The sequence below is a fragment of the Salmo trutta genome, chromosome 31 (assembly GCF_901001165.1).
Source record: "Salmo trutta chromosome 31, fSalTru1.1, whole genome shotgun sequence".
Lineage (NCBI taxonomy): Eukaryota > Metazoa > Chordata > Actinopteri > Salmoniformes > Salmonidae > Salmo > Salmo trutta.
In genome coordinates, this window is record NC_042987.1 from 19,657,006 (window position 1) to 19,673,465 (window position 16,460).

General features: G+C 43.7%; 1 protein-coding gene across 3 annotated transcripts in view; it reads right to left on the reverse strand.

Annotated features, from left to right (window-relative positions):
* The window catches only part of LOC115169700 (E3 ubiquitin-protein ligase HECW1), a 49,352-nt gene extending 35,929 nt beyond the window's left edge, over nucleotides 1-13,423 (reverse strand). The window contains exons 1-6 of one of the 3 annotated variants that reach the window (XM_029725599.1): nucleotides 13,377-13,423; nucleotides 7,031-7,364; nucleotides 6,316-6,423; nucleotides 4,595-4,689; nucleotides 2,178-2,253; nucleotides 1,287-1,456 (exon numbers count right to left, since the gene is read on the reverse strand). In XM_029725599.1, coding sequence (XP_029581459.1) covers nucleotides 1,287-1,456; nucleotides 2,178-2,253; nucleotides 4,595-4,689; nucleotides 6,316-6,423; nucleotides 7,031-7,322 — 741 coding nt within the window. In that variant the 5' untranslated portion in view covers nucleotides 7,323-7,364; nucleotides 13,377-13,423. Of the gene's footprint in view, nucleotides 1-1,286; nucleotides 1,457-2,177; nucleotides 2,254-4,594; nucleotides 4,690-6,315; nucleotides 6,424-7,030; nucleotides 7,365-12,412; nucleotides 12,686-13,376 lie in introns of those variants that run through there. The other 2 variants (XM_029725598.1, XM_029725597.1) reach the window with 2 other exon arrangements.
* Nucleotides 13,424-16,460: the final 3,037 nt, after the last annotated feature.

Genomic DNA, 16,460 nt, shown 5'->3' on the forward strand with positions numbered 1-16,460 from the left:
AGCCAAATGATTAAACCAGCAATAGCCTATTATAGGCAGAGAGAGCAAATTTTGACAGGCATTATTATAAAAGAGGATTACCACATGAGAAAACTCATCGTGGGAGTACTGCTGTGTTCAGGAGGAGGAGATACAGGCAGGAGGGGGGTACTGCTGTGTTCAGGAGGAGGAGATACAGGCAGGGTGGGAGTACTGCTGTGTTCAGGAGGAGATACAGGCAGGGTGGGAGTACTGCTGTGTTCAGGAGGAGGAGATACAGGCAGGAGGGGGTACTGCTGTGTTCAGGAGGAGGAGATACAGGCAGGAGGGGGTACTGCTGTGTTCAGGAGGAGGAGATACAGGCAGGAGGGGGGTACTGCTGTGTTCAGGAGGAGGAGATACAGGCAGGGTGGGAGTACTGCTGTGTTCAGGAGGAGATACAGGCAGGGTGGGAGTACTGCTGTGTTCAGGAGGAGGAGATACAGGCAGGAGGGGGTACTGCTGTGTTCAGGAGGAGGATATACAGGCAGGAGGGGGTACTGCTGTGTTCAGGAGGAGGAGATACAGGCAGGGTGGGAGTACTGCTGTGTTCAGGAGGAGGAGATACAGGCAGGAGGGGGTACTGCTGTGTTCAGGAGGAGGAGATACAGGCAGGAGGGGGTACTGCTGTGTTCAGGAGGAGGAGATACAGGCAGGAGGGGGGTACTGCTGTGTTCAGGAGGAGGAGATACAGGCAGGGTGGGAGTACTGCTGTGTTCAGGAGGAGATACAGGCAGGGTGGGAGTACTGCTGTGTTCAGGAGGAGGAGATACAGGCAGGAGGGGGTACTGCTGTGTTCAGGAGGAGGATATACAGGCAGGAGGGGGTACTGCTGTGTTCAGGAGGAGGAGATACAGGCAGGGTGGGAGTACTGCTGTGTTCAGGAAGAGGAGCTACAGGCAGGAGGGGGGTACTGCTGTGTTCAGGAGGAGGAGATACAGGCAGGGGAGGGGAATATCCCTGCCTAACCAAGTCAAATGTCAATAAGCTTTGCTTGCCTGCCTGCCAGTATTATGCAGAGATCAATATCTTTAGTAGATGTTGTGGGAGATGATATTGTGGTACCAAATCATTACATCCAAATACAAGTTTTTTCAACACATGTTCAGCATTTTTTTTTTGAGTAAATACAACCCATTGTAATGTTGGGTGGGAGTGCTTGTATAGGGCCTACCCATATAAAACCAGTCAGAACATTGAAATAATCATTACCAGTATTGAACAGAAGGTTTACACTATATGACTCACTAACAGAGCTCTCCACTCACCTCTCTCTGCCAGTGGGGGTTGATGGTGTTACAGACGATGCCTGAGCGTTTCTCCTGGCCGTGGTGTGGCAGTGCCGGGAAGATGCTGTTCCTGCCGGGGTGGATGGCGATCTTAAGGTAGGGGTCAGGGTTGAAGAACATCCCCTTCTTCAGCCCTGTGGCATGGAAATCTGCCAGAGATGATAAGAGTATAGAGGAGAGGAGGAGAAGGAAAGGCTTTGAAATGTCACCTCTACGGGGATAAGGACATCACATTCTTCTGACAAAGTGGAGTAGAGTGCAGGCAGCAAGAATATCCTTGAGAAGCTCTGCAAAATAATTCAGTTCAATATCTCGCCAAATACAACAGTATACTGTACTTCTACAAAGTAGTAGTAGATTCTGCTACAGGAGAGCAGAGAGAAAATAACTAATCCTGAAAAATAAGTCTAGACAGAATTATTATTTTGAATAGTGTGGCATTTAACTTCAACTTCTCTCCAACTCTGCTCTCTAACAATTGTGACAGCCATGTCATACAGTAGCATAACCTTCCAGTGATCTGGGACTAGACAGGGACTACTACAGTCCGCCTGTTTGTTCAGTATTTGTAAGCCTGTGTTGATCAAAGCTAAAGATGAAGGGGGGAGAGCAGCTGCCTAAAAATCACATTTGCCTCCTCCTGTCTTCTCCCATGCACTGGTGGGGGGAGAGAACTATTTAGATGTACAACTTCCTGAGCTGTCACCGCCCACCTTTCGTCTAACATCACATCAGTGTGTGTTACCTCACTGTGAATCAGATGGAACTGGATCATACCGCCTCTGCTGCTGCTGCTGCTACATCCCTCACTGTTAGGAATCTAACTCAACTCAGGCCTGTCAGAAACACTTGGCACAGTAGACTGTTCACCTGAGAGGGAGAAGCTGATGAGTCTTCTACTGCCTGTGCTCTGGGGGACTTCTTCATTGGCAACGGGCTTAAATACCTGCAGGAGGGAGAAATAGGGAAGGAGGGAAGGAAAGAGAGATTGATTGAGTGAACGAGAGAAAGGGTTAGAGGGAGTGATAGAGACAAAGAAAAAAGAGAATGAGAGAGAGCCTTTACAGCATCTCTCCTCCTTGCTCCGCCTCCACAGGTGTAAGCCTGTCTAGGGGTCTTTATAGCAGGCAGGCGGGTTAGCTTTCTCTTCCCATTACTACCCAGGGAAAGATTCAGTAAAGGGAAAACAGCCACTGAGAGATGATGGAGGCCACTGAGAGATGGGGGGTGAGGTATAAGGGTCAGATGCAAATACACACATGCATGCACATTCCTGTAGGAGTATCGTGTGAGCCTCTCTAGGTGGACCAGTGATCATAGCAGTGTGGTGGTGTGTAGGCTGTGGGGGCCTACAGCAGACAGCTGGAACTTAAAGGCATCTACAGAGAATACGTAGATGGGGCTGACAGAGTGTAGCGTAGTGTTGCAATTACATTTCGTCACAAAAGAGGCGGCTCCTTGTAATATCGTACACTCTGGCATTCGACGCAGTTTTCTTCTACCTGGAGATTGAGACTCAACGTATCATTGTTTCCACTGCCGTGGGGGCAGTGATGTTGCAGTCCATTAGGCTATATAGACTATTCATTAAAGTAGCCTATTTTGCATTGATAACCAAATATAATTTCAGCGACTGTTCAAACAATAAACCAGACAACATTGTAGCCTTATAGAATCCCCCCCAAATGTATTTTGTTTAGAAGTGATAATGTTATTCTGGGAGCGAATACATTGAAGCAGCATATCAAATTAGGATAATGTTGTAGGTTACACTGGCAAGTATAATAATATTTACTAGGGCATATTATTTAATTATAAATCAGATTATTTCAGATGGAGATGAGGGAAGCAAAAAGACTAGCCAAATTGTTAGCAAGGTATGACAAGACAAGATATTCTTATTTTGCTTTCACCACAAATGAGAAGACAACAAGAAAACTCAAGAATCCACCAAAAAGGTATTTTGTTTAGAAGTAATAACTAGTGATTACAGGCTATTGTGAAATGCTAGAACCTGCTGAAGCCAACTAGCTAGCCATGTGACTTTTTCTCCACACCAAAACATTATGTTCTATTTTTAGCTGATATGCGAATGAAGACACAAGCAGCATATCAAACTGGTATAATGTTTTAGGTTAAAATGGAAGTATAGGAATATTTGCCAGGGCATATTATTTAATTATAAATCTGATTGTTTCACATTGAGATGTGGGAAGGTAAAAAGGCTAGCTAGCTTTCTTTTTAGCCAGGCTAAAGCCAGCTAGCTACTGGCTGGCTACTACTAGCAATGAAAACACAAAACTAAAAAACTTTGCCATCGCCCCCTTGTGAATGGGACCTGTGAGGATATCATGTTAACAAAAGGTGTCCGCTACTCCAAAGATCCCACTCCACCCACATGCACGCATGGAGCTTGTAGTAACCTTAAGTGCCCACAAGACCTGTACTACATTTACATTTAAGTCATTTAGCAGACGCTCTTATCCAGAGCGACTTACACTACAGTTTACTCCACAACAGGGCCAGCACAAGGACAACAGAAGGAAATTCTGTAATTCCCTTCCACCCTCTGTTCATCTCTGTCTGTGGCTTATCTGTCTGCTTATCTCTGTCTGTGGCTTATCTGTCTGCTTATCTCTGTCTGTGGCTTATCTGTCTGCTTATCTCTGTCTGTGGCTTATCTGTCTGCTTATCTCTGACTGTACGTGCTGTCTGTCTGTCTGTCTGTCTGTCTGTCTGTCTGTCTGTCTGTCTGTCTGTCTGTCTGTGCGTGATCTCTCTCTCAGCACGTGTGGTCTCTGTTTCCATCTATCTCTCCCTCTGTCGCTCTCTCTCCATTTCTCCCCCCTTCTCTCTCCCTCTCCCTCTGTCTGTCCCTCCAGTGGGTCTTAAATCAAATCAAATCAAAATGTATTGGTTGCATACACAGATTTGCAGATGTTATCTTTTCGGTAACCAATCTAATATATGGATTTCTAAACCTTACATATCGGCACTTTAAATGGCGTCTGATAACCCCAAGTAATCCAGGCAGTTATAATGTACGGAGCTGGACAATAGATGAGAAACTAGAGGGATTGCTGATCCTGGAACTGTCAGGAGTTTTTTGGGCTCTAGTAATAAGCTCAAACCCAGACAATGCAAAGATATATCCTTCAGATTGAAAGACATACAGTAGATCCATAATTCACACGCTACCCCATCAGTGCCCCTAGAGGAGCACTAATGAACACAGAGCCCATGTAGCACTACCAGGTTTGGACAAAGTAGTCGTCCCACACACTCACCGGAACTGAGGGGTTCTTCACAGTCAAACTGGGGGTAGTGGCTCGCAGGGCCCCGCTCACACCATGGTAGTATTTAAAACAGATCTTAGTCTCCGCTGAGAAGAAAGAAGAGTCAGACGACAGAAGAAAGAGGATAGAGTAGAGAGGACAGAAGAGAGGTTGTTCTATCTTTTTTAGCATGACCTACTGTTTGTTTTATACATGATTTCTCAGTTTATTGGCACCTTTATCACATTTCACAGTTGGACATCTTTCAAAAACAGGCCAGAGCCACACCAGTATGGCCTAAAGGCGTCCGCATGCTTCCCAGCCGAAACAGTTCGGAAGAGTTTGTGCATATATTATGAAGACATTTTGTGACGTTTTTCTTCGTTTTGGACTTGGGCTGTTCGGGCACACAACATTTTTTCTGGAGGCAAGCCAGAAAGTTGGTAGCCGAAATCTATGCCCCTTCATCGGTGATTGATCAGCAGTAGGGATCCTTCAATAAAGAGACAACTTGTTTTCGTGCAAATTTTTTCATTGAGAAATACTGCATCAAACATCTTAGATATAAATATGCGCAACTAAGATCTCCTCTGCAAAATTAATGACAGATTTCTTGAGTTATCTTCGGTTAATTCTGACTATTTTGAGGAAGTTTATACCGGCTATGGTGTCTCAAAATGCACAAACTACTATTGTCGTGCTTTCCAAGGGAAGGTCTTTTAAGGGAGTATGCGAGCACACTTGTTCGGTTCGCCTAGTCGACTTTGGCTAGCCTCCAGCTGAACTGAAGCATGCTGACGCCATTAGAAAGATGTCCTGAGCAACATGCCAATAAACTGGGGGAGAGAGAGCGCAAGCTGTCCTCAGCTACAGGGTTATTAGGACCTGAGAGTCAGACAGACAGATAATACTATCACTTTCATTACACAGAGTTTCAGTCTCAATCTGAGTGGCTTCTATCCAACCTGCTAATCTACTGTGGTAGCTAAAAAGAGATGCTTTGGAGTAAACACCACGGACTGGCCTATAGAGAGGTACACAGGCACCAGCTAACTGTATTGGGGAAAAGATTGATTGATATCTGATTTTAGCGAATGTCCTGTCCGTACTAATGAGGTGGGAGGAGCTCTTTGAGGGATGAGTCTTACTGTAGGTAAATAAAAAATAAGCAGAGCTAGCTAAATAACAAAATCACTCACAGCTGACAAATCATTACCTTAGCAGGACCATATGAGAGGAAGATGGCACAATGGTAGTTAGTTATTATTAGTTCCACTTCCCTTGTGTGTAAGCAGAGCTGTCCACACCGGGGCCTACTGTACTGTACAGTCAGTGTGGGTTCTCTAGTCTGGTGGAGCTAATGGGATCCTTTGGCTGTGTAAATTATTTTATTTCTATGAATCTCTTGCCTAAAAGACTTGCTTTAATCAGTGCGGGGTAAGAAGGACTTGTACTGGGAAATCCTGATAGTTACAGTATGGAAGTCTAAAGATATGCATTGTCAAGAAACATATGTATTGACACAAATGTATGGGCACAACTGTTATGAGAAACAAAATGGATATGAGATTGTTTCAGTGTTACGTAAAGATCTACAATATGCACTGACGAAGCAGTGTCCTGTTCTGAGAGCTAGATGCTACATCCGTTATAAAACAGCTCTCTCAGTGTGTGGGAGAAGTAGCATATTATAATGTAGGTGGTTTTGGATGTATTTCCAGAAATGCACTTACGCTCCACAAAATAGGAGTTGCCCTCAATCTTCCACACTATCTGGCCCTTGTGGGAACCATTCACTCCGCGGCTCTTGTAGTCTAGAAAGTTCTCAGACGACACCTCTTCTGAGAGAGAGGTAAGACAGAGAGGAAAGGTGTGAGACTTAAGGCTCGATTCAATCCGTATCGCGGAAGTTCAGCACTACAGCGCAATTTAAGTTTAAAGGCAATGTTCCCGCATTCGCAGAGACTGCATTCATAGTAAACGCTGCATATGTCGGCTCAATCGGAAATCACCTTTACATTTCAAGCGCACTAGAGTGCTGAACTTTGGCGATACAGATTGAATCCAGCCCAAAGTTACACTACATTATCACACAAGCATTGTCAATTACCTGTGGATATGAGTCTGAGCACCTTATCAGAAAACCAGAACACCTTAAGATTACCTTCAAACATATGGGAAAGCAGACCTGACCTGAGTCATCACATAGCTCTCCATATACCTTGCATGCAGTACCTTTCAAATAGACTTGAAATAACACATTCTTGTTCCTGTCCTTGATCTACCCGATGTGTAACAGCTTCACAAGATTGGAAATAAACTGTTCTTCATCTCACCATCTCTATCTGGCTCTATCATCTACTAATTATTCATTTGGTCTCTTCCATGAAAATCAATGGTAAAATTAAATAGTAAAAATATTCTCCTAAAAGTTATGGTAGTGCTCACCAATGAGGTACATGCCGATCCAGTCCCCAGCGTCCACCTCCTCCTTGATGTCCCAGCAGATGAGGATGTCCTGGGTCTGTCCGATGGCGTAGAGCGAGGTGCTGACGGTAAGCGTGGAGTGGCTGTGTGATGTCACCAGGTCCGTGTCGCTGGTGGAGCGGTACATGGCTGCCACGTCCTCCGGCACCCCATTCTGGAAATTAACGTTGCGGAATTGTTCGGGGTTGTAGCTGTGGCGGATGGGGTCCTTACAGCGCCGACGGTTCTGGGATGAACGACATGGGGAGGCCATGGCTGCAAGTCTGAGTCCGAGAAACCTGTTCTGGTACAAGTTCTGGAGGAGAGGGAAGAAAAGCAGAGAAGAGAAACTGTGAATGGGGAGGATGAAGAGCTTTTACTGGAGAGAAGTTAAGGAGGCCCCACATTTAGCATTCCTATCCCTGTTTTTGAGATACAGTAGATAAAGTCCAATCAAAACCTTTATCTCCATCTTTAAGAACACTGCAGATGTGTTATTCTGTTGGTTATCTCTGAGCAGACTTTAGAGGTAGCGATTTCTACAATCCTGCAGAGAAAGTGGAGCTACAGTGGGAAGATTACCAACAGGAAATCCCATGAGCTTTGGGAGGTGTCTCCACTGTCTTGTAGTAGCTTCTCAGTGAGAGGAGAGACAACAAAACAGCACAGTGCTAACAGTAAGGAACACTCCAGGGCCCTGTCCTGCTCAGGGTGTGAAATGGACTGTTCAAAAGTGATTGAGTGCGCTGCCCCTCTCTCTCTCTCGCTCCCTCAGTTCAATTAAATCTCTCTCTCAGTTCAATTAAATCTCTCTCTCGCTCTCTCAAACACACACACGCACACACACGCATACAAACACTGCTGGCTCAGTGATAGAAGATACATGTCTCTCTCTCTGTCAGTCACTCTGCCTGGGCAGTAGACCAACAGAATAGACAAGACCCCTACTCCCCTCTGAGAACAATCCACCAGCACAGTGACGTGTCTTATTAGAGCCACTCTTTGGCCCTCCAGTGTGGAAGTGCATCCAGATGCCAAGCATCCTCTTCAACAACTCTGCCACTGTTTTTCAGCAACAAGGTCACTTGTCTTCTGCCTGCCTCCATACAACCTGTGTACAGTATGGATGGAATGCCACCATATACAACACATGCTGTATAAGACATTAGTAAGAAGAGAATGAGAAGAGCAGGGAAGAATGTGAGAATTTCACTTGGCATTATCTGCTGTGTGTGCAGGCTAAGTACAGTGAGGGAAAAAAGTATTTGATCCCCTGCTGATTTTGTACGTTTGCCCACTGACAAAGAAATGATCAGTCTATAATTTTAATGGTAGGTTTATTTGAACAGTGAGAGACAGAATAACAACAACAAAAATTCAGAAAAACGCATGTCAAAAATGTTAGAAATTGATTTGCATTTTAATGAGGGAAATAAGTATTTGACCCCCTCTCAATCAGAAAGATTTCTGGCTCCCAGGAGTCTTTTATACAGGTAACGAGCTGAGATTAGGAGCACACTCCTAATCTCAGTTTGTTACCTGCATAAAAGACACCTGTCCACAGAAGCAATCAATCAGATTCCAAACTCTCCACCATGGCCAAGACCAAAGAGCTCTCCAAGGATGTCAGGGACAAGATTGTAGACCTACACAAGGCTGGAATGGGCTACAAGACCATCGCCAAGCAGCTTGGTGAGAAGGTGACAACAGTTGGTGTGATTATTCGCAAATGGAAGAAACACAAAAGAACTGTCAATCTCCCTCAGCCTGGGGCTCCATGCAAGATCTCACCTCGTGGAGTTGCAATGATCATGAGAACGGTGAGGAATCAGCCCAGAACTACACGGGAGGATCTTGTCAATGATCTCAAGGCAGCTGGGACCATAGTCACCAAGAAAACAATTGGTAATACACTACGCCGTGAAGGACTGAAATCCTGTAGCGCCTGCAAGGTCCCCCTGCTCAAAAAAGCACATATACATGCCCATCTGAAGTTTGCCAATGAACATCTGAATGATTCAAAGAACAACTGGGCAAAAGTGTTGTGGTCAGATGAGACCAAAATGGAGCTCTTTGGCATCAACTCAACTCGCCGTTTTTGGAGGAGGAGGAATGCTGCCTATGACCCCAAGAACACCATCCCCACCGTCAAACATGGAGGTGGAAACATTATGCTTTGGGGGTGTTTTTCTGCTAAGGGGACAGGACAACTTCACCGCATCAAAGGGACGATGGACGGGGCCATGTACCGTCAAATCTTGGGTGAGAACCTCCTTCCCTCAGCCAGGGCATTGTTAATGGGTCAGGATGGGTATTCCAGCATGACAATGACCCAAAACACACGGCCAAGGCAACAAAGGAGTGGCTCAAGAAGAAGCACATTAAGGTCCTGGAGTGGCCTAGCCAGTCTCCAGACCTTAATCCCATAGAAAATCTGTGGAGGGAGCTGAAGGTTCGAGTTGCCAAACATCAGCCTCGAAACCTTAATGACTTGGGGAAGATCTGCAAAGAGGAGTGGGACAAAATCCCCACTGAGATGTGTGCAAACCTGGTGGCAAACTACAAGAAACGTCTGACCTCTGTGATTGCCAACACGGGTTTTGCCACCAAGTACTAAGTCATATTTTGCAGAGAGGTCAAATACTTATTTCCCTCATTAAAATGCAAATCATTTTATAACATTTTTGACATGCGTTTTTCTGGATTTTTTTGTTTTTGTTTTGTTATTCTGTCTCTCACTGTTCAAATAAACATACCATTAAAATTATAGACTGATCATTTCTTTGTTAGTGGGCAAACGCACAAAATCAGCAGGGGATCAAATACTTTTATGTTATGCAGTCGTTTATGTTTCTCTCTGAATGGGACTATTACTTAACTCCTTTTAGGAGCCATATGAGATAACTTGGCTCATTGCTAATCAGCATCCCAGTACTATATTGACTGTGCAGCTACTGAGGACATCTTAGTACACTTACATAACACAGTAGGTCTGCATATTTCTTCCCTCACAGGAGCTCCCAACCGATTAATAAATGCAGGGATGCAGACAGTATAATAGTAGGCCAAAAGTGTTAAATAATACAATCCTTATCATATTTTAAAAGCTGCCAATTCATTCCACTAGTAAAATGTACACTAGTAAAATGAAGGACAGTTGTAAATCCCTTGTGATTAAGGTGCAGTAAAAAGGTATAGTGAAATACGAAACATTTTGTGGAGAAAAGATGCAAAAAGAAAAGATGCCATTTTCTTGAAAGGTTGGATGGTTGCCAGCATGATGCATGAATATGCCACACTGTAGTTAATCCCATACTGTAGGCTACCTACCTCCACATAAAGCTCATGATTTGAATCTCATTGGATTTACTCACTGAGACTAATCTGAAGAAGAGGATCTGGTGCGTTATCATCACAGCATCACAAATTACACTACAGCGAATCAGCAGCGTGACGCTAAACAAACCACGTAGCTGATCATAGCATGCAGTGTTCAACCATGGGAAAGCAGCTACGGCAATACATCACATTCTGTTACATCCAGATACTGAGTTTCTTCTTCACTGCACTGGATTAGCAACAACATCACAGATACCCTTCCAGTCAAAGGAGCAGTGTTCAGTCCTCCTCATGCACCTCTGCACTGGGGATCTTGGCTGATGACTCACTCAATGCATTTTTTTACTATCTACTGAGTGGTGGTTCAACATTCTCCTTCCTGCTCATTTAGCTCCCACCAGGCTAAACCAAGCAGGGCTGCAGCAGGGAGGGAAATTTTGGAGGATTTTATAAAAGTGCTCTCCTCTGTATCTCATCCAGTAAGGAGCTCTATTGTTACCTAACTATGCTACACTTAGCATGCCCAACAATATTTAGGAAGAAAATATATACATTTAGATGTTTATTTTACCTTTATTTAACTAAGCAAGTCAGTTAAGAACAAATTCTTATTTTCAATGACGGCCTAGGAACAGTGGGTTAACTGCCTTGTTCAGGGGCAGAATGACAGATTTGTACCTTGTCAGCTTGGGGATTTGAACTTGCGGTTACTAGTCCAACACTCTAACCACTAGGCTACCCTGCCACCCCAATGTACTCAGTACGGTGTATCAAATACATAAATTCTCGCTCAAATCTCCCTCAAAAATCCAAGTAGGTCTAATATATGCCAACCACTAAGAAGTGTCAGGGATGGTCTATCAGGCCATCAGATCCATTCCACATTTTTAAAAATGAGAATAATGGCTGCAAACAGTTGTCAGGCAGGTAAATAGAATTCTTCTCCAACTTTTATGAGGCAGGGAGATTTCCTGTATTCAGATAGCTTGTTCAAACTGAAAGCTATCTCCTCCACAGTGGTGATTTTAACATGGATCAATAGACAGCATGTTCTCCTTCTACATGGTAGTTTGAGTCGTTGAGGGTCACTGGTGAATCAATAGTAATCTGACCAATCTCTCTGCTAATGGTCAGAATTACGGCTGCTTGTGAGCACTGACTGCATCTTTTGATGGAAAGAGGCTCTATCTCCCTGTGCAGTGTTGAATTGTCTGGAACAGCTTGTGTATTCTAGGTGGCCTACTATGATACAAGGGTAAAGGAAAAGGGGATACCTAGTCAGGCCTTCAACTGAAATGTGTCTTCTGCATTTAACCCAACCCCTCTGAATCAGAGAGGTGCGGGGGGCTGCCTTAATCAACATCCGGAGCAGTAGCTGTATTAATATAGTATAGTAGTACTATAGTAGTACTAGTAAACTACAAATATTGCCTTCCTCCTATTCTCACCTCTCTCTGCTCCATCCTATGTCGTGTTGCATTTTAAATTCACACACACATCCCTCCCGCTCCCTCTCTCTAACAACCAAAAAGAGTAGGCCAATTTGCGTGCTATGATGACAAGATTGGCAGAGGTCCCTTCCCCTACTATGGTGGAGCATCCCAAAAGGATTTACCTACTCTGACTAGGATATACGGACTCGATCAAAACACTCTCCGAATGCCGAAATCGATACTAATTTCCTAATAATAATAATATCAAACACTACGAGACATTACATAGCCAACCTGGCTACAGGGGCGAATCTTTTGGCCTGGTCATCAATATAGAGGCCGTACTCTACTGCATCCAATGACATAGCATGCAGCATCAGTGGAACAATCACAACACACAAAAAAAGGCTAGAAATGTCTTTGTTTGAGAACACATACGAGGCGTCAACTATATTATTTTCTAGTGCAAAGATCTCGTGATTACATACATCAATCTAAACTAGAGATCGATTCGGACACTGGCACGTATCAATTTAGCCATGCCTATCTTATTGACAGCTGGACAAATATGCCTACATTTATTCAAACGTACCTGGGTCAGTGTCACCTGCCTTTGAATCATAGCCTATTATAGATGAACCGTCAAAATGCTTATGGCATTTGTCATGTTTTGATGTTCTAAGAATATGATATTCTATATCCTCCGCTGGGCCATGTTCCAGGTTTGTCAGCCGGTTTTCGGACCATTCTTACAATGATGCTGCTGTGCGATACAGTCTTTCTCCTGGGTACCACAAAGCTTCGACCAATTGCAGACCATTTTGCATCAATTCAGTGTCCGTTTTGCTGCCCCCGCCCATGCACGCACCACGCACAAATTATAGGTTTCTACTCTACGCAAGGCACGCAATCTCTCTCTTGCGGCTTTCAGAAAAACTGTGAACTCGGACATCTCCGACTCCCGACTTAAGTGCGTTCAACTAGGAATTCGGCAAAAAATGTGCTCTATATACTTTGTCTGATATAAGTCCTTATCATGAAACAAAAGTAAAACACATTTACCATCAAGACGAAACCTCTTTCTAGAGCTCCGACTCAGACCTAAAGATCACTGACGTGCCTTTGTTGATGCTCCATAGTGTCAGTGTCCTACACATTAGTATTTTTTTTATAATAATGATGGAGAAATGGTCTAAATGAGAAAAGTTACACTACCTGAGGACATGCTCATAAACGCATATCTAAATTATTATTATTTCACAAATGTATGTCCCTTCAGTATCCATTATAGACCATGGTCTAAAAGAGATTGTGAAGTCTAGGATACTGAAGAAATCGAATAATTATTAAGTAGTTATTAAGTAGGCCTAGGCTATGTGTAATGTTTTTAATGGAGCTGCTTAATTATTAGGGACAGTTTACTGGGGGGGGGGGGGGGGGGGTACTGTCACTCCTGCTCCCGCTCTCCCAGGCTGCCCAGCACTACGCACACCTGCCACCATCATTATGCACACCTGTTTCCCTCGTCACGCGCATCAGCGATTCATTGGACTCACCTGGACTCAATCACCTGCTTTCATTACCTCCCGTATATCTGTCTGTTCACGAGGTTGTTTTCCGCTTCAGCATTGTTGTCGTCATGTCGTTTTGTTCTCTCTGCTCTGTCGCTGTTCCTGTTCTGTCACTTGTCCATTCATTAAATGTATACTCCCTGTACCTGCTTCCCACCTCCAGCGTCTTCAGTGATATTGTTAACAAACACGCCCCCATAAAGAAAATGAGAATTAAAAACAGATTAAGACCCTGGTCTATAGTATTCTCTCTGGTATGCAATCTGGTTTCTGCTATGGTTATGGATGTGTCACTGCAACCTTAAAGGTCCTCAATGATGTCATCATTGCCCTTGATTCTAAGCAATGTTGTGCTGCTATTTTTTTTACTTGGCCAAAGCTTTTGATATGGTAGACCATTCCATTCTTGTTGGCCGGCTAAGGAGTATTGGTGTCTCTGAGGGGTCTTTGGCCTGGTTTGCTAACTACCTCTCTCAAAGAGTGCAGTGAACATCTGCTGTCTCAGCCACTGTCTGTCACCAACGCAGTACCCCAAGGCTCAATCCTAGGGTCCACGTTCTTCTCAATTTACATCAACAACATAGCTCAGGCAGTAGGAAGCTCTCTCATCCATGTATATGCAGATGATACAGTCTTATACTCAGCTGTCCCCTCCCCAGATTTTGTGTTAAATGCTCTACAACAAAGCTTTCTTAGTGTCCAACAAGCTTTCTCTACCCTTAACCTTGTTCTGAACACCTCCAAAACAAATGTAATGTGGTTTGGTAAGAAGAATGCCCCTCTCCCAACTGGTGTGATTACTACCTCTAGCTTGAGGTAGTCACCTCATACAAGTACTTGGGAGTATGGATAGATGGTACACTGTCCTTCTGTCAGCACCTATCAAAGCTGCAGGCTAAAGTTAAATCTAGACTTGGTTTCCTCTATTGTAATTGCTCCTCTTTCACCCTAGCTGCCAAACTAACCCTGATTCAGATGACCATCCTACCCATGCTAGATTACGGAGGCATCGGCTAGATGTTCTTTATCATTCGGCCATAAGATTTGCCACCAATGCTCCTTATAGGACACATCACTGCACTCTATACTCCTCTGTAAACTGGTTATCTCTGTATACCCGTCGAAAGACCCACTAATTTATGCTTATTTATAAAACCCTCTTAGGCCTCACTCCCCCCTATCTGAGATATCTACTGCAGCCCTCATCCTCCACATACAACACCCGTTCTGCCAGTCACATTCTGTTAAAGGTCCCCAAAGCACACACATCCCTGGGTCGCTTGTCTTTTCAGTTCGCTGCAGCTAGCGACTGGAACGAGCTTCAACAAACACTCACTGGACAGTTTAATCTCAATCTCTTCATTCAGAGACTCCATCATGGACACTCTTACTGACAGTTGTGGCTGCTTTGCGTGATGTATTGTTGCCTCTACCTTCTTGCCCTTTGTGCTGTAGTCTGCCCAATAATGTTTGTACCATGTTTTGTGCTGCTACCATGTTGTTGTCATGTTGTGTAGCTACCATGCTGTGTTGTCATGTGTTGCTACCTTGCTATGTTGTTGTCTTAGGTCTATCTGTATGTGGTGTTGTGTTGTCTCTGTCATGATGTGTGTTTTGTCCTATATTTATATATTTTTTATTTTTAATCCCAGCAGGAGGCCTTTTGGTAGGCTGTCATTGTAAATAAGAATGTGTTCTTAAAACTGACTTGCCTAGTTAAATAAAGGTTAAATAATATAACAAATAAAATCTTTATATTCACATAGCCTAGGGGCTATGTATCTTCTTATCTGCCATGTTTGGAATTGTGGACATTTTTCATTTTTTTGTGGACATTTTTCTTTAATGTTGAGTTGCCCTGGTCGTGTCAGTATACAGTAACTTTTAACAGGAACTACCCCTAAAAACAACTTCTCATTTATAAAACAGCCTATGTGGCATCGATGTGAGTCAGAAATATTTATTCTACTATCAAAATTGACTACAAAGTGTAAGTAGGATAATTTTGGTAATGAAGTCAGGTTTGTCCAAAACTGAGTTTTGTGGCTGTGACTGCATCACAATGTAAATTAAGGTTGGGTTTGTTTTAATCCTGCCCACAGCTGGCAGCACACAAATAATCATACATTCGGAGTGCTGCTGCATGTGACTCGATCGCCTGTTGTAAATGTAGGTTGACTTTCGATATCCCTATTGCAGCCTTTCTAAATGTATGGGTCGCGGACATGTTAATGGTGGGTCGCGACGTGTCAGAGTAAATGTATAATTTTTTAGGGAATTGATTTGGCCAAGTGCAACTGCGGTCTCTGTTCAGTGCGCTCTCTGCTTTGCAGTGGTCTCTGCTCAGTTTGGCAGCTGCGCGAGAGGGAAATGCCCGTGTGCTTCGCGGTTTACCAGATTTTTGAAGATCAACCGCCACACGCTGCAGCGCTGTATTTCGACAGCAGATGATGCGCTGTCAGTCACTGATTTCTCATTCCCACTCGCCTAATGGACTCATGCTAGCAACAAATTCTGACTGAGCTCAATCGTCATGAAAAGCCAATCTCTTTCATATAAACTTTGAGAACTAACGAGGAGCTCCCTCAATGTGTTTTGTGCGGGGAAGTGCTTAGTAATGAGTCAATCAAAACGAACAAATTCATATAACGCCACGTCCTGACCAAACATCCACATCATGACGGTATAACCATGGAATTATTTCAGAACAGGACAGAGTGCTTCAGGAAAAAGTGCTTCGACAGTGGAAAAGTAAGTCAGCTAGCAGGGCATTGTTGTCATTTTATAAAAGGTGATGATAAGCAGAAATAAGGGAGTACTATCTCAGTAGTATATGTGAGTTTCTCTTTCAAACAATCCCCTGGCCTTGTACAAAGCAAATAGCTAACGTTAGCCAAAGCAAGTTAGCTAGCTACTGATAGTGCAATCCTAAATAACAGTACAGATGAAAAGTGATCAGGCCTACTGTACATCTCACTGTAGAAATTATTGTTAAAAACAAGTCTAGGTTGGAACCGTTTAAATACAAGTCATTTTTATTCTGAACTGGAATAAACTGATTGAAGCAAG